The sequence below is a fragment of the Agelaius tricolor genome, unplaced genomic scaffold (assembly GCF_023055355.1).
Source record: "Agelaius tricolor isolate 1412-34295 unplaced genomic scaffold, bAgeTri1.0.p SCAF_13, whole genome shotgun sequence".
Taxonomy (NCBI): Eukaryota; Metazoa; Chordata; class Aves; order Passeriformes; family Icteridae; genus Agelaius; species Agelaius tricolor.
Window position 1 is genome coordinate 10,332,955 of NW_027269273.1, and position 24,256 is coordinate 10,357,210.

Sequence of the window (24,256 nt, forward strand, 5' to 3'; positions counted from 1 at the left end):
AAGAAAGAAACAAAAAATAAACAACTACAAACTTATGACAACAACAAAAGCTGAAGACTTATCATTGCAAAAATATCTACTTTCTTATCTTCTGTTCTCAGGCCAGTACTATCAGCAAGGCACCAAATGAAATTACATTTATTGACAATGTACAGTGCTCTCTTAGAATAATCAGTAACAATTTCTGCAATATAAGCTGAAGACCCTGGATTCTTAGAGTCTCAAAAGAGTTAAAAAACAATTACTTTGAGTCTCAAAACAACCACTTACTTTTGGACAAACAACTTCAAGAGCTGTTTTCACCCCTGGTGTATTTTTGATTTCCAAAATGTTGGTATTAGCATTTCTGACTGTACATAGAAAATGGTGTTTCTTTCATAGTATCTAAAGACTCAAGACAGCCATCAGCACTACTCCATTAGAAAGGAAAGATAAATGACAAGGCTCTTTTTAAGTTTTTTTCTTTTTCATCAGCAATTTGCTGACTTCTGTGTTCATAAGTAAATTAATCCTGGGAGTTCTCTCAGAAAACGGAATGGAGTCCATTGTTAGAAAGTTCAGCATTGGGGAACATAACTTGAAGTATTTTTTTGTAACTATATTGAAGCTATATGAAAGATCCTATTCTACAGTACTTCCACTAACCATTTCCTTTCTATCAAATTCCAATGGCTCACATCACAAAGTGGACTTCATTCTGAATTACTGTGACATTACCAGATAGCAAGAACTTGGGTTTAAAGAAAAAAAAAAAAGTAAAAAAATTCAGTGAATCTGGAAAGGAGAAAAAAACCAACAGTCTACTTACTGGGACACTGGGAGTTTTCAAAGCTGGTGGTGCTGGCAGAGCCTCTGATTCTGGCTGGTTCCAGTGTCTAGCATTATACACTGCTTTTGTGGGAGACTAAAAGATAAAAATAAAAGTTATTTCTTAAGGAAATTACCAGTAGTCACTATACACTTCAAAATTACTGTAGCAATACTGTAGCCAAACAAGGAAAACAAGCTTTATTTTCCCTGCTGAATTCCCAGCAGCACAAGTTCTCAATATCACATGTACTGGAAAATCAGAGGGACTTTGAAGCCTCTGATGGCCTTAAAGACATATGGACCCACTCAAATGGCAAAAGACATGATATGTACGTATTGAAAGAATTTTTTTCAGTTGTCCCATCTCCTAAATTTATTCAAAGGCAAAACATCTGCAACCTTCCTATAGACAAAGACTGACAGCTCAGGGAAAAAAAACACGTTAGCAAACACCATGACAGTAGAAATATGACTGGTTTAGAAACAAAAATGCAGAACTCATATAGACTTTGATTCTAGGAGGAAGATAAACACTCAAACGAAATGCCTTAATCTTTATTAATAAATTAAGAAGTCTTTTTTTAGTCTTGCTCAAAAATGTGTCAAGGCAAATCACAATGCATCAAAATTTACTGTCCTTGAATTTTTGGGAAACATAACATACTCCTTAGAGGAAGCAAAGACAGAATTCTATTTCTAGCTTTCACGTTTACCAACCTACTTGCACAATATTGTTCTAGACTAATACAGCATTACAATTTTCACCATTTCCCACCATGCCATGCATCAAGTAAACTGAGTAAGTACCTGCTTCCTCACAGCAGTTACACAGCATTTCAAATGTGAAAAAAAGAATTTCAAATAAGCATTTTCTGTCAAAATATGATGTATTAACTATTTAACCAAAATACAGTTCAAACCCAGAGGGGCTACATGTGGCAAGCCTTAGGAGCAGCCAGGGACTGAGCACCGCTCCACACAGTGCAACAAGGTTCTAGCATGCCAAAAGCTAGAAAGGCAGTTCCCTAAGTCCAGGGTTTCTGTGTTATTGCAGAGCAAAACCCTACTGTGCTGTATCCTTCCATTCTTCACAAGGCAAAGCCCTACTGAACAAAATGTCAAGGAATATTAGCAGGATCAAAGCCTCAGCTACAGGTTTTCAGAGCCCCAAAGCACTAAACTATTCCATCTCCAGACAAGAGAAAAGCCTCTTTCCCACCTTGAGTGTGCTTTTGTGTGGTCACGAGAAACTTGGGTTGTTATATGATGTTCCTAAAGCAGTGCTCATGTACCATTCATCAACATCTATACAGTGGTTATTATCTTAAGTTTTATCAGTTTTGCAAGGAAGCTCTTTTAGACAGTATCTGGTTCAGCTCAAAAATTTTAACTGAGAAACCAGTTTCATGTTCAGGATACTGCAGTTACAAGAGGACATCTGGGCCCACAAATAGGAATAAAGTGTTATATGGATCCCTACTTGAAAAAAGGGTTAGAAAATGGTCCAGATGTTAATTCTCTTTTCTCCTATACCTTTCCAAGCAGCAAATATTGACCTGGAATCTGACTCAGGGTCTGCAATGAACAAAGGCAATATACAAACAAAGATTTTTTTTTTTTTTTTTTTTTAGTCAAGAAAGATGCAAGTTTCACAAATATCTGCAATGGAAGAGAACCACTGAGTGTTCCTGTTTCTTGAATTGCTCACAATCACTTCACTCTTCATTTTAGTGCAAATTTAAGACTGGCAAGAGAGGGTGCCCTATCCTGGTATACAAGATAATTCAAAGAAGTAACACACTCTGCTAAGTAACACAGCATTTTTAATGGTACAGCATTTTATAGAATCTGACTGGTTTGGGGTGAAATTCTCTGCCTGTGCCCTACCTGTGTGCTCCTTTTCCTTCAGGCCTTGGCTCCACCAGGAGCCAAACACAGCCTCTGGCAGGCACAGGGTGAGCAGAGCCAGGCTGGGTCTGAGCCTGTCCTGGCCAGGCAGCAGCTGGGCCGGTCCCTTGCTGAGCACACCACAGAAGCACCCAGAGTCTCCTTGGCTTTTCCAAATCCAGCACCTCTGCTGTGCACACACACGCAGGGCAAGGAGGCCCAGCCCACAGGAAGCACATTCAGTGCTTGGGAGTTACAACAAAGTACACAAGCAGCTGTGGCAGGGTAACCAGAAGGGCCACACAGCATCAGTGTGTCTTCCTCAGCAGAGAGCAACAGCTGATGCGTAGGAAAGGGTTCAGCAGGGCAAACAGATAAAAGCAAATTCCTTCTAAATACCCAGGGCTCACAGGCTTCCAAAGATGGTATGCTTTTTGTTTAACAGTCAAAAATGGGCTTTTCTTCTCCCATCTCCCTTAATTCCGTACTAAATCAAAAGCCAGGGCATCCCAAAGTGTTTTGTGACATGGCAGTTTACAACTTAACCATTACTAGTGCAATAGAGGAAAAAGGCTACATTTTACATGAGAAAACAAGCAATGCCACCAATAAATGCTTGTTCTAAGAAACAAGGACATCTGCATTTAATAGCTCTCTTGTAACACTGCCTGAAGTGCAGCTGGAATTAGTAACCCTTAAAATCTCAAACACCTATGGAAGGTTAGTTTTGGTGACCATTCCTTGTAGGATCTTCCACTTCAAATCAGAAAAGATCTCAACAAGTGACTGGCTGTGATTCCATACAGGAATCCCAGCAGTATTTCCTTAGACACCCTGCCACTTGCTGGCTGGTCACTCTCACACTGCCTGCAGACAGCTGGTCCACCTGCAAAAATCCAACACCACTTTCCAAAGACATATGTTCTAATCAGCTCTAACACATTGGGCAGAGACTTTGGAGCCTCTCTTAAAACTCAGGTGGACTTCAACATAGCAAATACATCCCTCCTTTCCAACTAAACCTCTTAAAGCAACCTTCCCATTTTCCCTTGCAGCATAGAGTTAGGATCAATTTCCAGATCAAGTGCAAAGAAACTGCACCTATATGGATCAAGCAGCGAGCACTGTGTGGACATGTTTTGGATTGCTGTGACAGAACTGAAGCCAGGAAAAGTATCAAAGATCAAATGAATGCTAGTGAAGAAAGACTTTTCAGAAGGGCTTGATCACAAAAGCAAAGAGGTTGGTTTGTTTGGTTTTGGGGTGTTTTTTTAAAAGGTAATGCTAGTGATAACAAGCTTCCCTGAACAAGCAACACTGATATTTAAGCAGCAATAATTTAAGAAACTTTCCCTTAAAGACAAGAAAACCTTGCAATTATTCAAATAACACAGACTTTTCTTTAATAATTCCTTCTCTCCAAACTGGAATAGATGCAAGTGGAAGTACATCATTCCTTTGAATTCTGTGTTCTTAAGGCAAATAAGTTCTGCAATATTAATCAGCTCTAAGAGCTTCTGCTGAATAGCAGAGTTGCCTTTTTCCGTACATCTAGAACTGACAGCTGCTCACACAGAGACACATGTCTGAAAGACTGCAAATATTCCAGGGTGGGCATAAGGCATATGGTACTGTGGGACTCTGCATGTGGTTCTGGGGGGTGAGTGCAGATACAAAACCAGGACTAATGCCAAGGATTTTACAAAATGCACCGAGCTGTCTCTTTTATAAGAACACCTCCAAATGGCATTATCTATGGGTCATGCTTAACCTCCCATTCCTGAAAGCCTCAAAGCTGAAATTTTCAAGAGCTGGCACTATGCACATACTGATGCAGCACTGTCTGCCATTCACAGATGTCAGAATTGCAGAAAATAAGAGCCAGGGACATGAGTCACACAGAAAATACTAGCAAAACAAGGAAGAGCATCTATTTGCAGTCAAGAATGCCTTCCAAGGTAGAAGACAATGGCAAAAGAAAACTCAAGAACATTTTCAGCAGATATCCTGATAAATGAATTATTTATATCTGAAATGCATTAAGTAACACTGTATGCCAGATGCTTGTCAAAACTACAAGTTCCAAAAACAACCCCAATAAGCAAAATATATGAGTTACCACTCAGTATTCATCATCTTTAAGAGTACTATCCTGTCCTGCATGTGTCACTTTGAACAGGAAAAAGGGAACAAGCATGTTATGCAGCACAGAAATATTCATAATGGACTGTATCTTTTGAAAAGGGAAAGGAACGAACAGCACTCAGAGCAATGAAAAAGAAATCACACCTCAAAACAGGAAGATGGAATATCAATTCAGCACAAGCTGAGCCATGTTAGAGAACAGAAAAAAAAAGTTAATTAATTTGGACTTCAGAGAAGACAACAGTTTCCAGCAGCAGTTTAAAACCCACACCAAGCTGATTTTGTAGTGTTCAAAATCTGAACTGCATCTCCATTACTTGGATCATCTCCATTACTTGGATCAAAGTAGCAGATTAGTGCCAAAAAACCACTGCCATGGATCACTTAATTGTGAGGTGTTATTCCATTTAAACACAAAACACATTATGCACACATGTAGCCAGAAAACTACAAGCTGTTAGGCAAAGTTTAAGAGTATTAGACAACACAAGGAGGAAGGGAAAAATGTCACTGAAGCTTTTTTTGCATCAAACTTCTGAAGATCTGCAAAATCCTTTTTCTTCCTTAAAGCTAAGGAGGAGGCCCACAGGGCACAGCAAGATGATGGCTCCAACACCTAAGTGAAGGATGAAAACAGAACTTAAGAAACAGGACAATCTAATAAATGAGATTCATTAACAGAAGTAGCCAATGATGTTCTGTATGCTGCTTATGCTGAGTGTATTCAAAGGTCAGCTCAGAAGCAGAAGCCATATGATTATGGTCACTATTTTGGCCTGAAACCTTCAATAAGTCTAATTAAAAGGGATAGAGTACAATAGTTTAGATGTATCACCACAATACGGGAAATAAAATGCTTTGCTCAAGAGAAAAGAAAAACCTACAGTTCAAGGAACACCCTGGCACAAGCACTTCCCAGCACAAACTGCTCACACAATTCTCCTGCTCTCTTGGTTGTGAAAGGCACAGAGAAGCAGGCCAACAGAGACACACATCCCCCTCCCCTCCTCCTGTAAATCCTAATCTACCCAAAGTGTATCAATCTACCAAGAGGAAAGCCTTACAAAATAGTGACTGCAATGAAGTTCCACAGGTGATACAGCTGAGGTGTGCATACACCCCCAAAAACATTTCCATTTGGATCAGTAAAAAATGCTGCTCAAATGAATCTCACAGATGTGCTCAGTTCCAGCTCTGGGGTTTGCATCAAGGAGCCTGAGGATGCCGACCTGACCGCTTCCCAATGCCATCAGACATCAGCTGCACCCCCAGAGAGCACCTAGCTCATGCCACCTGTTACCAGGCACTGCCTACCTCAGCTCAAAACAAAGCCAATTCAAATAAAAGCTGTGAAATGGGTCTAACAAGGACACTGGGCCCTCAACACCACTGACTGTCCCCTCAGGACGTGCTTGCATCTCATGGTGCAATTATTGGATGCACATCAAGTCTCAGACGGAGCTGAGTGAACCAGCCATGCTCATACAGTACACAGGAGCTGTGAAGACAGTTTTGCATATTCATCTGCATACAAATCAAGCTCCCACTAGCAAATGAAACTGGTGTATTTTAATTCCTTTGAGAACTTTTCCCATTTTAGAACTTCCTACAGGAGATCTTGTGCAATGTAACATTTATCCGACACAGCTATCTTGCACTGCCAATTTACTAAAACATTAAGTTAATTAGTAGAACTACAAAACTGATGTGTGTGGTTTTTTGCAGGGAATATGAGGATGCAAGAGAGAATCTAGTTTGAAAAGTACTTTAATCAATCTTTGCTTCTAGCCTTAGAGCTAATACCAGTAGGAACTGGAAGTATAAAATGCCACGTTTCTACCGTGACATTAAACATTTTCCATTCAACTTGATTTTTCTACTTCCTGAAAAGCCTAAGCATGCACAGGGGGAGAAGGATTTCGATGCTTATTTTTCATTTGTTCCTCTCGCCTCTATGAGGACTTAGCATGTTATGTTCACTTTGCATGTCTACCCTTCTCAGACAAAGCTGCTAATATTTCTGATGACACCAGCTAGAAAAGAGGCATTTCCAAAAATGCTGCTCCCACAGTTCTACGCAGCAGCTGCGTATGGAGGACGCTTGAGGAAGAACTTCTACCAGGTGGAAGGATCCCAGCTTAGCATCTACCAGAACACCCTCTTCACCATGGTTTAATATGAAGGAGTGAGAAGAAAATTTTTATCAGCATCAAATGATTATCTTCAAGTGAGGAGACTAAATCCTGACATTTGCTTTCAGTCCAAGATGGCTTTGAGGTGCTAAATCCCAGCTCAATTTAGTAAAATTACAGCAGCTACCTCACTATTCAATTTAGGTGACTAATCTAAAAACCTGCCAGTCCTGACTAGTATCCTGCTTGCTAGCTTACACATCAAGAATTGGTTTTGGTCCATTTACATTAATACTAATTAAAAAGTCCCTAAATGGTAAGCACTTGGAAGCCAGTATTAAATAAATATGCTTACAGAAGAATTTGGTTTTGCAAATGTTACATGAAATAATAGTGTCAATATGAGACTTTGGTTTCTAACAAATCAGCTACTGAACAGATTTATTCTCACCTTTTATAATATTTTTAAAATTTATTTTTATTCCAGCAATATATCAAAATTCCTTACAATAGACAAGCTGATTATAACTGGCTGGCACTTTACAACAGCTCATCTCTTGTTTATCATTCCAACAACATATATTTGGACAAAAAATCCCCACAAAAAACACTTCAGTTCAGGACTGGGGAGCCAATCTGCCAGAAGCACCAACCAGCAAATGAAAGGAATGCACTGCAGAAGCAGCAACAGGCAGTCCCAGGTTGTCAGCTCTGCCCAGCACTGTGGTCAGCCTGCTGACAGACAGACTGGGCCTAGCACTGGGTAAGAGGTCACAGAATATTTAAATTGCCCAAATTCAGCTTGACTCCTCAGTGTAGTCAAAAACCTTATGCCAACTAATAATCTTTCCTCTTAAATACAAGCAATTTCAACTTGCTCAATTAAGATGCAAAGAGCAGCTCAATGTGCATAGTTACCAGCAACTTATTATCACTGAAAAAAAATGCTTTATTACAAAAGTTCATCCTTAGGGTAGGACACACTTTACTAAAGGTTATGCAAGATGAAGACAAGCAGTTCTTTTTAAAATAAGCCCTGGCCAGTCTACTCTGATCCTACCATCAAATGTATAGAAAGGGCAATGACAGATAGCAAAACTTTTGAATTATGATTCCTCTGCTGCTTTTTCAGAACTATTTATTTGAAATAAGCTATGGAAAAGTAATTAAGCAAAATCACATAGGTTTGTGCACTTAAGACAGACTAACATTCACATACTCTAAAACTTAAAAATGAAAGAACAAAGAAAAATCTTTAAAAATCTGATTTGGGGGAAATGCTGATTCGTTTGCAGGCCAGCAAAAAGAAACGTTACTCGCAGGATGCCTTTGATAAACATCTGCTGCACAGTACAACACAAGCTAAGTGGAAAACTACAGACCACAGTGCAGCCTAGTTTCTGTCCCCTCCCACACACACGTCATTGTCACATTAGCCCTGAGATTACACAGCCAGCCCAGAGCGGGCACGGGTTCGTACTTCTCCAATTTCAAAATACTTTCAAAGACGAGGTATAAGCTTTTCATTTTCAACTTCTAGTTTACTTAGACCCAGCATTTGTTTCTATCTGGTATTTATAGCTCCTTCAAGTCAGCATGAAACACCAGTGGAGAAAGCTCCCATGAAACTGTAAAAGATCTCTTACACGCTTAAAACACGTATTACAACAAATGCTAGCAGAAATAAAGGCTCACACCTAAGTTTTTTTTCAGGTATTGACAGTTTCTGACAGTGCTTAACCTTGTAACAGGAGTATTTTATTTTCCATTATGAAATTGACCTCCTCATGGAAAAGAAACCTGCCTATAGGATCAGAAAGATGCACTTCAATAATGAACTAAGGACTAGTTGCAGATCAGACTGAAATTACACAGCAGAAAAAAAGAATATTTCTTCCTGGTTCAGCACTTGGTAACTGGAAATAAGTGCTCTTTACACAGTATTGATTTAACATGTCCTTCCAACTTACCTGTCCAAAGACCACACTTGGAAATCTTGCACACATTTCTGTACTTTGTTGGTCACAGAAGTTATTCCTAAAACTTGACTAAAATATGAAAAGCAGTAGTTACAGGGTTATGACTGGCTCAAGTTTTTCTCTTGGATACAAGTTCAGCAGCAGTCTGTTGGCTAAGCCATGTCTGAATTCAGCAATGCCTTCATTCACATATTCAACACTTCTGTCATGACTAACCCCACTAACATCACTTGATCAAAGTGCTGCACGGAATCCTGCTAATGCTGCTGTGTTTAGTGAGCATTTCTCAGTTGCAGTGTTGACTTAACCAGGTTAAGAGGACTTAATCTCTCCTCTTGGGTCCCCTCAACTGAGTAGATAGAATAGTTTCGTTTCCCATAAACTAAGATTTATGTTAAATGTTTCCTTTTTAGTGAGTAATTTTTATAGTAACACACAACGTTGGGAAACTGAAGGCACAAGGAAAGAGGAGGGAGCTGGTCAAGCAAAGGGAGAACAAAAGCAGCATAACCATGTGCTTCTGTGAGTATTGTTTGCCTCCTTCAGTCCTTACAGTAGATGGGGCTTTGTTGGGTTTGGGACTGTGGTTTTTTTTTGTAAATCTAAGAAGATCTCAGCTTTTCCTGGCAAATGCAGTTCACACTAGTGGAGGAACTTTCAAGCAATGCCACTTTAGTGTACTAAACTTTAACAGTACTTGAAAAAAGTGCTGTTACCAAAATGTTCCCAGGCACAGCAAGCAGTGAAAGCCAAATGCCATGCCACACAGTAAGGCAAGTGGGCCCCATGGCAGGCAGACACCTGTCAATTAACAGCTAAAATGCACTAACAGCTATCAGCTTGATCTAGCACATCCCAATCAAACATGTCACTATCTCAAACCCACTGAGCCTCATGTCAGCTGCCAAAAAGGACTGCTGTGATTTTATCCCAGCTGGCAACTAAGCCCCACCCAGCTCCTTGCTTACTGACCCCCAGTGGGATGGGGGCGAATCCAAAGGGTAGAAGTGAGAAAACACTAAGAAATAAACACAGTAACACAGGGAAAGCAAAAGCCATGAATGCAAGCAAAACAGAACAAGAAATTAATCCATCACTTTGTTTGGGCATGCAGTTTTTCAGCCATTCCCAGGAAAGCAGGGCTACACCTGGTCTAACTTGGGAAGACAAAGGCCATCACTCCAAAGGTGTGTCCCCCCTTCCTCCTCCTCCAGATTTTTATATTGCTGAGCACATTGTCATATGATATGAAATATCCCTTAGGTCACTGTGACCAGCTGTCCCCTGCAAACCTCCTTGTGCACCCCCAGCCTCCTGCCTGGCAGGGTGGGATGAGGAGCAGAAAAAGGCCTTGGCTCTAAGTGCTACTCAGCAATAACAAAAACATCCTAGCACTACCAACAGTGTTCTCAGCACAAACCCAAAACAGCCCTGTAACAGCTCCTCTGAAGAAAATTAATTATTCCAGCCAAAACCAGCACAAACAGAAAACTCTGTGCTCCAGTATTGGAATGGGCCAAAAGAAACACCATGAACACCAAGTTAGTGGCAAAGAAGTATTTCCATACATTTTCCTGTACAAGCCAATATGTGCACAACAAGAGGAAAAGAAAAAGCCACTGGTGCATCCCCATTCTCTGGGTACATGTGGGAATGTGTGCAGTTGCAAGCCAGACAGGTTTTCTAGGGCTAAGATTTCAACTTAGTGAAATTTAAAGACATTTCTCCTATAGCAATGTAAGAGAATAAGAAAAAAAAATAAGCTAGCTTCAAGTAATTTAAAAACAATAAATTTTCATTGCAAAAGTGAGTATTTAATTGAAATATGCCCATTTTAACTGGAGTCACAAGTCATTAAGCAAAGAATGAGCCTTCAGGTTAGTTTTTAGCTTGATCAGTAGCCATGAATCACCAACGTAGACTGACCATGCACTGAGTACTTTGTTCCTCATCTTACCAATTATAAAAAATACATTTCCAACTCTCAAGAAAATTTCAGTATTTTATATGTGCTAAAATTGCATTCTATAGTAGCATGGAAGCTTTATGAAATATACCCAGTGCAAAAGGTATCAACATCTAAGAAACTAATTCCAAAGGACTTGTTTCTAAAACTGACCTACTCTAAGGCATCGGGAAAAAATCCTGATAAAGCACTCATCTAATTGAAATTTTATGCTACTTTGAAAAAACATAAGACTGAGTCTGCTTCCAGTTGTGCCAACTTGAGAGAGTCAGAGGTTTTTTTTCCTGTTATACCTCCTCTGTCTCCTTCATGCAGCTCCTTAAGTCCTCCTACATGCCTCAGCAGCCCTGAAGAGCAGTAACAGAAAGATTACAGTGTCTGCCCCCTCCCAGGCCCCTCAAGCTGAAAGGCTCCCATACCTTTTAACTATGATTTGCAACTCTATCTAAATTCTTACCTTGAAATATTCAATGGTAATGCATATTCACCATGTCTAGGTTGGCTTCCTATGGCCACAGGCAGAACTAGGATCAGCACTGAGCTGCAGATCACTCATTATACATTCTGAGTTTAAGAGCAGAGGGGCCATCCAAGAAAATGTGTTCAGAGGACTTGGTGGTCCCTAGTGACATGCTGGACAACACAAACACTGAACTGACACAAAAGACTAAGTATAATCATTAATTTTTAGGGCTGATAGATCAAAAGGTTAAGTTTGGGGACAGACTAGCCCTCCTTATCTTACACTTTTAAGCTGGCTTTTTTCAGATTGCTATTTAGAGACATATTTTGCATAAGACCACAGGAAACTGTTCCAGCGTATTCCTACAAAAACTGTTTCTCTTCATTTGCTGACTCTAGCTAAAATCTGTTGTGAAAGCAGCAGGAGCAAGAAATGTCAGGAAATAATTTTTATGCTGCCTGTTTTCAAGTCTTTAGTCTCAGTATATTTGGAGCATAGCAACAAAAAATTTCTTGTCTCCTCTGTTGGGTTTGCCTGCTAATGGAGAATTAGTTTCATCTGTAGAAGGGAACTAAGCTCAAAGGGGCCAGCAGGTGGGTGTATCCAGAGCTCCCAAACTGACATGCTAGAGCATGAGTTACCCAACCAGTTGAATTAAAATTGTAAACAGTTGCAAACAAACTTCTGCAGATGTTACTCATGTATGCTTCACACCCATAATTTGCAACTCAAGCAATGCCAATATTTATGTACTGTAAGTACTTAATTATGTTGCTATGGAATGTAACACTCCCCCTATAATTCAGGCTCAGGATAAAGAGGTTTAATTCACTTAAAAGCATGGCTCTGGTTGAGACTTTACTCACCTATCAATGTCCTTGGCTACTGCAACCAGACATTGATTTCAGTCCTTACAGTAAAAGCAGTGTTTAGAACCACTGTTATTCACAAAGTCAATGATGTCAGTAATATTTTATTGTACTCAAAGTTTCAAGAACTGGAGTTTAGCATTAGGAGACAATGATCAAGTTTTCCAAACTACAACCATGGGTGACAGATCTGCTGAATACAGACTGGAAAAAATACTTGAGCTTTCTGATCTGCTGTAATTTCATGATAGCACCTGCTGCTTCCGGAGCAACAGAGCTTTTCTCTTGGCATCTCAGTTGATGCCACAGCTCTGAAAATCACCTAACAGAAAATATTTCATACTGTAGCTGCTAGCTCCTACAAGAAAAAAATAAATGGTGCTGAGACAGTGAAGTAGTTCCAGAGATTTTTTTTTAAAGATCATTAGTTATTATCATCAGGTTAATACTTTTAATTTTTTTTTTCCATTCCCAGAATGAGAATTCCCTTAAGATACAACTAAGATAGAGAGTCTATAGCTATATTTTAGGAAGATAATTATAGCAGCTCTAATTACCATCAGAACAAGCTTTACAAGCTTTTTTTAGTAACTCCATGTAACAGCCATATGATTAGAGAACACTGAAGTTTAAAATCTGAATCTCCATTACAGCAACATCTACTTCTAGGTCCATTATATCACTACAGGGTCAAAAAAGCTGTTTCATTCTCAACTTTCCCACTTGAATAAAATGTATCCCCAACTGAGAATTTTCTAGAGTTGAAACTATTCTCTCTTATAGTATGATATTGCTGTAAGGCTTATTCCTTACCCCATAATTTCATTATATATGCATTCAAAATTAATAAGAACCATTTTCACATAAAATCTCAGGGATTTAAAGAATAAAAATTAAACAAGAAACACATGAAATGCAATTACAGAATAATATTTGTGGCATTTAAACATTTAAATTTAAAAAACTTTCTGTAATTAGCAGAACAGCCACAGTTGTTTTATGCTGTTAAAATAAATAACTGAAAAAGTTACAGTCAAATTTGCACTTCCTGTACTTCTGTTTCTCATGGTACTGTAACATGTTCACTGATAAGAAGCTAAATTTTTAAAAATGATCATTTAATTAGCAGAAGCTGAGGAACTTCCATCTCCAAGAAATACTATTTCAGTTGTGGAAACACCCTCCTCACTTATCTGACTTCAGACTGTGGAGGGAGGAGCTTCTCATTGTGTCCCAAGTCAAAGCAACACGTGACACTTCTTTTTCAAAGGGCATCACAACTGACAGGACCTACTGGTCACGTATCCTCCCACATGAAAATATTCCCTGGCATGTTTGGAGAGCTAAACCAAATCTGTCATCCTTTCTCCACCCACAAATCCTTTTTTTTAATGAAAAATTGATATATAACAACACAACTGGGGAGATTATAAATCTTCTGGTTCTGGAAGATCAAAAAAAAACAAAGGCACCTTGAAAAATTACTTCAAGTGAAACTATCATATAACACAAGTAATTAGTTACCTTCAGGAGGAATTATAAGGATTCCTTAGAAAAAATAATTTAAAAAATTTCTTTGAACTGTTTGACTCATGAGCACATTCTGAACACACATAAAAGACAGTTTCTATAATACCATACAACTGCCAGGTCTTGCAAAACGTATGGAACTCCAAGGGAAAGCAGAAATACAAGCTCATTTCCCTCTTTCTCCTTCTAGAGCAGTTGGAGGTTGCAATGATGGTGAGACAGGGACTGCTGTCACCAGGTAACACAAACAAGTTATGCAAAAACCTCATGAGAAGTCCTTAAGCATTGGAAATGTTTGTCCTGGACATTAGAGTCATAAAAAGCTTCATTTAATGGAGATTACATGGATCCCTCTATTGCAAACTTTTACTGGTGGCTACACTCCATTTTTGCTGTACGCACATTTTTAAAAACCTCAAAATACTGAGTCCCCATAGTGACAGATAAACCACGTTTCTGTAAGATGAAGAAAATGAATAAGCTCTTTTCATGCTATGAAAGGGCAAATTCATACTGAATATTACACAGCTGAGGAAGACTGGCATGGGATTGGAGGCTACTTTTTTTTCCAACTAAAAGAAAATCTCACTATACCTAATGGTATGAATGCACTTATCCTTATAAAGACTATACCGACGCCAACTTGAAGCTTTAAGAAAAGTTCTATCTTATAATATGACAAATATTTCTTGGGAGAGCAAACAAAAGAGATCAAAAAAATCCCCCCCCAAACACCAACAAACCACAAAGTAAAATACACAGAATTTACTGATGCTATGTTTTAAAAATATCTCCAAGGAACGCATCTACATTACTACATGTTCTCCATAGCAGTAATGTGAACCTGAAAAGTGAACCTTTCAGTAATAAATACAAAGGTATTGCACTTGAATGTTTTACTTTTCCAGAAATAATATTAAAGCCAACATATGATCTCAAAAGCCCTGTTGCATATCTAAGAAGAAACATCAATACTGAGGAGTTGAGTAAAATAAGAACTTTGTATTGGTCTCAGCATTATTACTCACCCGCTTTGGCCCACTAAAAATCTTCCTGGTGTTTTCCTTAGATTTATCACCTTGTTTATTTGTGGATTTCTTATTGCCTTCATGCACACCAGATGCATCCTCTGAAAACTCCAGATCTGTTAAAGGTAAATATAGACATGAAACAACCATTTTAAAAGCTGTTGAACTGCTAGAGCATTTCTTGCACCTGACAATTCCACATGTATAGTTTCTGACATTACATAATGAACCATCAATATTCATCAGAAAAATCAGCCTTACTGCCAAGCACAGTCCTGGGTGCAGCTCAGGCTTGCTGACTGGATTGCAGTAATACACAGAAGCATGACAAGGTGCACCATCAAAAATATTACAGCACCTCTTGCCCACTGGGTAAGCTGCAGGCTATTGCTTCCCATCCCGTACTCCTTAAATCCCAGGGCACCTTTTACATGAGCTTACTAATGGCTGGCTTACTGCTACAACCCTGAGCAGCAGATGAATAAAGCAGGAGATTGGGCTCTTCAAAAGTGTGAGATTAAGAGATTTAAGAGAACACACTACAATTATAGAAGAGAAGAACTGATCTTGTTTCACTTCTCATGGAGGCAGGCTGCTTGTATTTGCTTATTCTGCTGTGATCAGCTCAGGAAGGAGTCAGCCAGAAGGAACTGCTGACATGGCCTTGCAATGGATTTGATACTTGCATTACCACTGATTCCAGTACCCCATCCTGGACTGTAAATCTGCAATTCACTCATCCAATTCCATTTCTGTCCTTAGGTTTTTTTTTTTTAAACTTGGGTTGCTTTATTTGAAGCACTATCCCTTGGAGACAAGGAAGAGGATTACTTGGCACAAACCAGAAGTTACCACAAATTTCAAGATGGAAATAAAGACAGGCACAGAGAGGTACTGTTTCATCTGACAATCTATTTAGAAAACCATTTCATTCCTGAAAAGCTGCTGCTGTTTGAAAATTGCACTGCAAGAACACAAGCAGGTAGGATGGGTTACTCTAATCCCAAACACATAGGACCAGCCAAGCTGGTTAAGAAGGTAAGCAAAGGCAAAGCAGGCAACTAAATTCCTAATGGCATTCTCAAGGGTACAGAACTTGTCTGAGGAATAGAACTATTCCTAAAATAAAGCTCCCAAGTTTCCCAAATTGCAGTAAATTTCAACAGGCTTGGCAGCATCAGGACTGGCAGGATGCCTGCTGCAAGGCACCTCCTGGAACCAGCCTCTCACTGGTTCATTTTATCCCACTGGTTTTCAGTGGGGCTGTGTCAGGTGAGCACAAGAGCCTACAAACACAGCAGCAACAGCCCCTCTGAAAACAACTGACTCTAACAGATGTTTGATAGAATTAGTCTAACTGAGGAAAAATACTACAGACCAATTTCCATTTCCAATTTCACCTTAAATAACACAAAACTACTTCCAAATCTATATAAAAGACAGCTTAGTTCTTGCTGAAGCCAATTTAAAGAGTAAAATCAAATTGCTTTGATATATATCCTTATAAATCCTGAAATATTTCTCAAGAAGTCAGACCCTGAATGCAGTTCTCAAAGAAAGTCAAACCAAAAGAACTGGACCCTCCTAGTGCAGATTAAAAGCTAACAAGTAATTTACTTGACCACAACCAGTACAAATATGCAAGTCATTCTAGAAATACAAAATATTTCACCTGCCAAATGAGAACAGCAACTTGTGCCAGGTGCTAAGACTTGGATCTGGCATTGCCTTCAATAATGATTAACAATCCTCTGGGATCAACTAAGCCACAATTTTAACACTTTAAATTTCCTTGTTTCAATTCTACTCCTATGTGATTCTGAACTATCCCATTTAAATTAGTTGATTTTAAATTCAAAGAAACTTCTTGATAAAAAAAAATTCAACTCCTAGTTACAACAGGATAATTCTGCATTTTCTGCTGTTGCTAGCACATCAAACACTTAGTAGCTTTGCAAGATGACCTGGAATGCTTCTATTTGAGCAGTGCTTTTGAAGGCCTTCTTAAAGCACTCTGCCTACATTATCTTAGCAGACTTTTAAATGTAAACTAAACAGGGTCTGGGGGAGAAGTCTTCTGTTAACATGAACTGATGGAGGAAAACACTGGAGTAGGTTGGTGAAGCAGCAGAAGCAGTGACCCTACTGGAACCTGATTTCCACTGGCTCTCTCCTGTATGGCTTTTTGGAGGGGTTTTTTGCCCCCTCACAGAGAAATTGGTCATATTACCTTTTTTCTCAGTATGGGAGCACGTAAGGCCATTTTTCCTCTGTCTAACCATTTTTAAGGCATTTATAATCTTTAAGATAATTTGCCTGTCTTGGCTAGAATTGGAAAGATGTTCAAAGACCAACCAAGGCAACAACCACAGTAAATTTCCTGGGGAACAACAACGGAGTTTTGGTTTAGTGTCTCAGGGCAACTCTGCAGAAGGTTTTGAAGCCCAAACAGGACTCTGCCTTTGAGGACTTTGATGTAGTTTTAACTGGTTTAAAATATTTACCCAATGAAGGTGACTCAGTTTTTGAGAAGATGCAAAGGAATTAAAAAAAAAAAAAAAAATAGGGCAAGCTGGCTCACCAGAACTGAGCTGAGTGCTAGATGCTGATATACAAAAGCTACATTACCTAAAAAGATTATGGGAATCTCATCTTGATCACTGAAAGGAAAAATGAATCGATGACACAAAGGTTAAGCTGCAGATCAGAACTGATTTACAAAGCAAAAGACTGAGCTGCAATACAGATTTCTCTTGGACACAACTCCCCATGGATTACTACACTCAAGTCAGTCACTTTCTTCCAGTATTAACATCTTCTCCTCACTGGAGTCATCCTGTACTCTGGCTACTGAAATGACAAAAGCAGTGTTTCAAATCTAGCAAAGTCTCACCAGTGCTCATAGCCCCTGGCATTCTGGCAGAATCCAGCTGGGAGGCTCACAAGCCAAAGGGGCCTTTGCTTCACTGGGCTGCTACAGAGCAATCTGAGAGAATTTCAAATTGCAATGGCAAAATAAAAAGCAAACTTTTACCAGGAACTCAACACATCAGCAAAAATTTAGGCTATAAAGTTAAGTATTTTCATTAAAAGGTGTGGTAATAGCATCTAGGAATTTAAAAGGTGAAGCTTTTTTCAGAGGTGGCAGTTATATTTGCTTGGCTTTTGTTTGAGGGTTTTTCTGTGTTTTTAACTACTTCAGCAGAAAAGACTACCATAGAAGTGAGCAACAGAAGATGTTTTTCAATGAAAGAGTCAAACCAAAACTGAATTTATCTGTTTTGCAATTTTTCCTGCGCTAACAATATTGTTCCTGTAGTCTTTGCGCTTTCTTAAATTTCATTTGTCAAAACATGTAAAAATGTACTGTTAAACTAACTTTCCCTCTGTGAGCTACTAGACTAGAAGGAAGTCTTTATAACGTTCCATTACAAAAATTTTATCAGATGTTTTAAATTAAGGTTCTAAAATCTGTTTTATAAAAATACACCTAGATTATGGCAAGTAACCAAATCAGTATTATGGCAAAGTAAGGCTGTGACAGAAAGCACCAAGTTTCTTGAAAAACTGATTATTGCCATGTAACATTATTTATGCACGGAACACCAAAATGAGTCTTGGGATTTTCCAGGGCTGAAATTCAGAGAGGCAGTCTGGCATTTCACCTGTCAACTTGGAACAGAACACTGGATTTTTATCTGGGCCTTTATTCATTAGAACAAAGAAAGAACAGCACATACAGAACTCAGGTAGCATTAGCACCTCTCAGTACTGTTCACCATTTCAGGACAGAGTTTTATTGTGCAAAATGTTCTGAAAGCTGTTTCTCAGGCCTGGAGTCAAAGCTGGCATTTTTCATGGATGCAGAAGTCATGTTCTTCCAGTATGCAAAGACAATACCTCAGAGCAATGTCACATTTTACTGCAAATTCAGGCTTAGATTCAGAAGTTCTTGAGACATTCTCAGGCTCAGCATCACTACATTTAAGGGCTCTTATCATGGTTCTTCTGAGCGATCATGATGCTCAAAATTTGCAAAGGTCTGAGAAAAAATAGTGTGAACTTCAGCAAGGAGTTCCACAAACTTTAGGGCACCATCAGACTCCCTATTTTCATGATCTGTATTATAGGGCATCACCCTTTCAAATTTCAGAAAAAAAACCTGAAAGTCAAATCTCACCTGCAAACAGCAGCACATAAGAATCAAATGAGCTAAGGAAATGCAAAATAAAGGGGAAACATCTCCCAGCAGAGGGACTGAGAGGTAGCTCTTACCTGAAGTGGAGAACTAACAAAAGGAGTGCATTAAGAACTAACAAAACAGAAATTTACATTCCCCTGTGCCATGGAAATCTATTAGGAAAATATTTCAGAGAAAACATCTGTGATACCTGGGAGTATAAAGGCCTGCTTGGTGAATGCAGTGCCAAATGCAAAGTGTGGATATTTTGAGAGTTCTGAGGACAGCAGCTGAAAGGATTATTTGATGGGTCAGCATCTCAGCTGCATTAACTGTACAAGCAAATTTTTCCCTTGGAATAAATGGCTGAACAAGAAGTCATTAAAGACAGGGACTAAGAGTACTTCTTAAGCAGCCCTGCAAGATAAACCCATTTTCCAAAGAGGCTGGAACCCAAGTGTCTCATCATAAGTAAATTTTATGAAAACAAATCATGTTTTTTTTTGTTTGAAAACATCATCTTCTCGTACAACATCAGTATTCATTTGTTCCTTTCAAATCCACAAAAAAAACCCTAGTGGTGACATTTAGTTTGATTAAAAGGCTTACAGAAAATTCTGGTTTTAGAAACAGCTATAATTAGAACAGAGAAATGAACATTTTTTCCTCTGAAATTTTATTTCTGGATTATATTAGCAGAAGCTATTTGTAGGAAAAAACCCCCAGCTTCTCCAACATTTGCAAAGCTAGACTGAAACTCTCTCTTCCTATCACACTGAAATACATCTGGCCAAAGTCTTAAAATGTAACAACTGCAGTGAGTTGATAAAACTTCCCATGCTTCATGCTCCAAAATGGAGGACCAGAATGTTCCGTAGAACAGTGGCAGTGTTTTGAAATATATATTCCAACAAAAGTGATTCTCTGGCATTAGACTTTTTCAAAACAGAAGAGCTAAAAGCAACCTTCCACCAAAGGTATTCCTTTTATTCTTCACCAGCACACAGGACCCAACCTACCACCAAGCAAGTCTCATTTTGCAAAGGATTTTAACCACCAGAATTTGCTCAGCAGCTGCCACGTCCACAGTTTCACTCATATATGTGTGTGTGAGTACACACACACCCCACTCCCCAGCCTGCACAGAAGGAGATACCTAAAAACTGGAAACAAGAGCAGAAACAAATATGCAGAGGCTCTTCCAAAGGCAGTTATCTAACTGGCACTCCATGGGTCCCCACAGCCTCTCCAGTGAGTCATGCATCCTCAGATAAGATGGAGCCTGAGAAAGGTCCAAACTGCCTACAGACACATTCAAAACCTGAAAAAGATATTTCCCATTTCTTAAGAGCTACTTAAATGTGTGCACTCAGCTCTGCAATTGTGGGCTGATCTGGAGGCTCTGTGGGAGGATACCTGCCTTCCAGGCATAGATGCTCAACACACCAAAAAGGTACGAATCTTCTGTTGGAAAAGAAAAAAGCCCTCTACCTCTGGCAAGAGATCAAGGGGTATAAAGCATACTTCAAAAGAGATAGGAAACACCACACAGGACCACAGGAGAAGTAAGTTTGGCTGTTAAGATTTCAAGTGAGTTAACTGTTAGGTTTCCAAATCAGTATTGTTGGACAAATTCCTAGGTACACTGCAAAAGAACACAACATTGAAGTCAATTAAAATTAAATGTCACCCATGAATTCCAAAAGAGTTCTACTGACCTGCATTAGTGCTGAGCTGGCTATCCTGGGAACAGTTTTCATTGCCATCAGAGGTTGACTGTAGTGAAGCAGATGGTACAGTTCTACTTCTCTTTTTGTTGGCCTTCCTTTCTGCTACCTGCCACTCTTCATCTTCGTCCTCGCTTTCACTTAAGTCATCAAACCCAAAGTACTTGATTTTGTAATTGGAACTCCCAGAACTTCTAGAGGCGCCTTCATCTCCCCCTCCCTCGTCTTGATCATCAAACCCAAAAAACTCTAATTTGACATCCTTCTTGGATTTGGTATTGCTTGGTCTGAACCTGGTTGTAGTTTTTGTGGTGGCCATGTCTGCCTTTTTCCTCAAGCGCCCGGCTTCGCCCAGGTCAGTGGGGGCTGCTGAGGTGAACTCATCCATGCGCTCCATGGTGTCCTGGATGGTGACATTGCAAACTGACAAGCACGATGGGTGGAGAACGGTGTAGTCTCTAGTCCGTCCAACCGTCCCTCTAAAACTGGTCCCACTACTTAAAGAAACTTTTTTTCCTGCGTTCAGCCCATCATTATTTGACTCATTGTTTGCTTTGGATAAAGACTGACTAGTGCCATCCATTAGCTTGTCAAAATTTGTTGCCCCCTGCAGTTTTGCTTTGTTGGATCGACAATATGTCCTACAGTTGCTTGGCCTAGGAATAGTTTGCACAAGTTCTTCACTAATGGCTTCCTTTGGATTTTCACTATCTTCTTTGTCACACTCCTCATCCTTGCTCTTCACCTCTGAGAGATGTTCATTGTCAAAAGCTAATATATACTCTCCAGTTCTGGTGTCTTCAGTTTCATCCTCCCATTCATACAAGTGAGTTCTTAGTGGCCCCTTGGTCTGAGATGTTTCTGATGCAGAATTTGCTGGTTTTCCCACATGGGAGTCCCAAGAATCAGGCAAGTCCTTGGCTTCAGTGTTGCATCCAGAAGTGTCTGTGGTCTCAGCACTGGTTTTAGTACTGTCTCCAGCATTGTCATAGATGAAATGACTGTTCCCATTATCTTCTTTCAAGTTCTGGATTTTATCTATAAGAAAAGATATATTTATTACTAAAATGGAATATTAAAAAAATAGTCAACCATGCGGGTAACTTTGGAAAGTTACAGTATAACAAAACACATTCAGTGATCATTGACAAAAAATATTAGAGGTCTTTATCCACCTGGTTTATACTTTTTAAGACCCCCAGTTTAAAGGTTTTGCTATAATAAAGTCTTCTTGTAATGTCTACCAAAAAAAAAACCCTTGAAATGTCACTCTGAAAATATGTGCATCATGTAAAAGACAGTGGTAAACCCTAAATACAACCACTTATTTACCAAGGCAAATTACACAAAAAAGGAGAAACTTAGTGGTGAAATTTTCAGAAGACTATTACTGAAGTTTGACACACAAGTGACTTAACAGTTAATAACTAGAGATAAAGAACAACTACAAATTGTCTATTATGTAAGGAAATAATTTCCTTCTTGTACCCTGAATAAAACAGCAAACTTCAACTGTCATTTCATTTTGCTGCTCTAAATGAAAATATTTGGACTTACAAAAGAAATTTAAAAATGCAGTTCTCATCACAAATTTTAATTTTATCGCTTCTGAAATTCAGGTTTATGCAATGAATTTCTGCATCTCTGAAGAAGAGCTGCTGCCAAAAGTTATTCTCACACTTCTCCAACCCATAGCCACACTCACATCCTACACTGTCCAGGAGAACAAGTTCCACTATAAGAAGTCAGTTTTTTTAAGGTTTGTTTCCAGCCAACCAGCACCTATACAACAGCAATGCCAGGAAGCAATGCAAGTACTAAGCCTTCCACCTGCTGTCCTCTAAACTGGTGGGGAAACCATTCCCTTTGTTTTCCCTGAATACCAACAGAAGCACGATGGATTTGGTACCAGAGTTTCATGATGACTTGCATCTGCCATCCTCTGTTGACATCACACACACACAGAGACACCCAGCAATATAAGAGGGGTATTTCCATGAAATAAGAATTTCCTGGAAATTTCTGAGACAGTATCAGCAAGCACAGGAAGCCAGGTGCCTGCCGTTACTACTGGCCCTGAAATGGCTGCCTGGGCCAGGAGAAGCAAGATAAGGAGTCTGACAAAGAGAAGAGCAGCACATGATGGGATAAACTGAATAATACACAGAGGCAACTGGGACAGGGCCAAGTGACAACAGAAATGCTAGAGAGAACGTGCTTAGAAGACACGTGCAGAATACTACAGTAATAAAAGGGGTTCCACTGGCAGAATACAACGCCAAAGGTTCAAGTTTTTTAGGCAGCAAAGGCTTCCTAAACTCATCAGTAAAATGAAGGCCAAAGCATCTCTTTAGCACTAGTCCTGACCTCATTAAATTTCATTACCTTCCATTTACCCAAGTGGCACAGAAGTTTCACAGCACTGACCAGAAGATTTCAAGCTCATGATGAGGGAAACAAGCATCAGCACTGTTCCAGGGACTTTGGCATCATCTAAATGCCATCCTTGCACATATGTTTTATAAAAGAATTTAAAAGTCTTGTACTGAAAATTCTAGTAGAAGAAATGGCTACCAAATCTAGTTTTGCAGGAAATTGGTTTAATCCCTGCTAAAATTCCTCAGGGAACCAGAACAAGTAATATCTGACAAACTGCATCTAAGTTTTCTGGAGTCCTGCTGAGATGTGTCACAGAAGTCATACATACTCAGCTAGAAATAAAAAAATGCTTTTCACAGAATATATGAAATGCAAAACTCAAAGCTAAATTCCTCAAAAACAAGGAACCCTAACCCTGCCATCTCCATGATGGAATGTTGGTTATTAATTTTCAGTATCAATATGTTATACAAGCAATATTGTTATTCCCATTTCAATCTCATGCTTGCCATAATCCAAGAGACACAACCAAAATGAATCTTTCTGTAATCAAGAAGGGGGGTTGACAGTGTACAGTATGTTCCTTTCTCCCATATGTTTAATATTATTGTGAAGCTGAAGACTACCACAACACTCTAGGCATGAAAAACAGCAAATTCAATTTAAAACATTTTCAGACTTCCTTGCTAAAATACACTGTTTTGCAGCCTTACCATTGCTGTTCCATATCTAAGGAAACTTCTTGTTTCTCCTCATGTAAATGTGATCAAAATCAATTTCTCCAGTCAGCTCGGCTGACTAATAAATAACAAATCCATTCTAGCCCAGTCAAATGGCTTTGTTGATGCTTGGTTTATTATACTCCCAAGAAATGTTACAAGGCAAAGAGCACTAACAGCTCTTTATGGTCACAGCAGGCCTTGTGCAGCCTTTGTGTAACCCATCACATCAGCAGCTTTGAACCTTGAGCTGCCTGAGAAGATTCTCTCAGTACCAACCAAGTGTTGCATCTCAATTTTACCTTTCAGTTCCTAATTTAATACAGCACACCAAGGTACTTCTAAACAGCAAAAAAGTGGGAGTTAACCTCCTCCTTGATTCTGGGGCACCAAAATTTTAAAAACACACAGTACTTCAAAAGTCTTAGTAACTGCACCAGGG

At 39.2% G+C, this 24,256-nt stretch overlaps 1 protein-coding gene across 7 annotated transcripts in view; it reads right to left on the bottom strand.

Moving 5' to 3' along the window:
* The window catches only part of WAPL (WAPL cohesin release factor), a 134,630-nt gene that overhangs the window by 26,064 nt on the left and 84,310 nt on the right, over positions 1-24,256 (bottom strand). For all 7 annotated transcript variants that reach the window (XM_071438692.1, XM_071438691.1, XM_071438695.1 and 4 more), the window contains 3 exons: positions 20,708-21,754; positions 14,810-14,925; positions 809-904 (listed from right to left, as the gene is read on the bottom strand). In XM_071438692.1, coding sequence (XP_071294793.1) covers positions 809-904; positions 14,810-14,925; positions 20,708-21,754 — 1,259 coding nt within the window. The remainder of the gene's footprint in view (positions 1-808; positions 905-14,809; positions 14,926-20,707; positions 21,755-24,256) is intronic.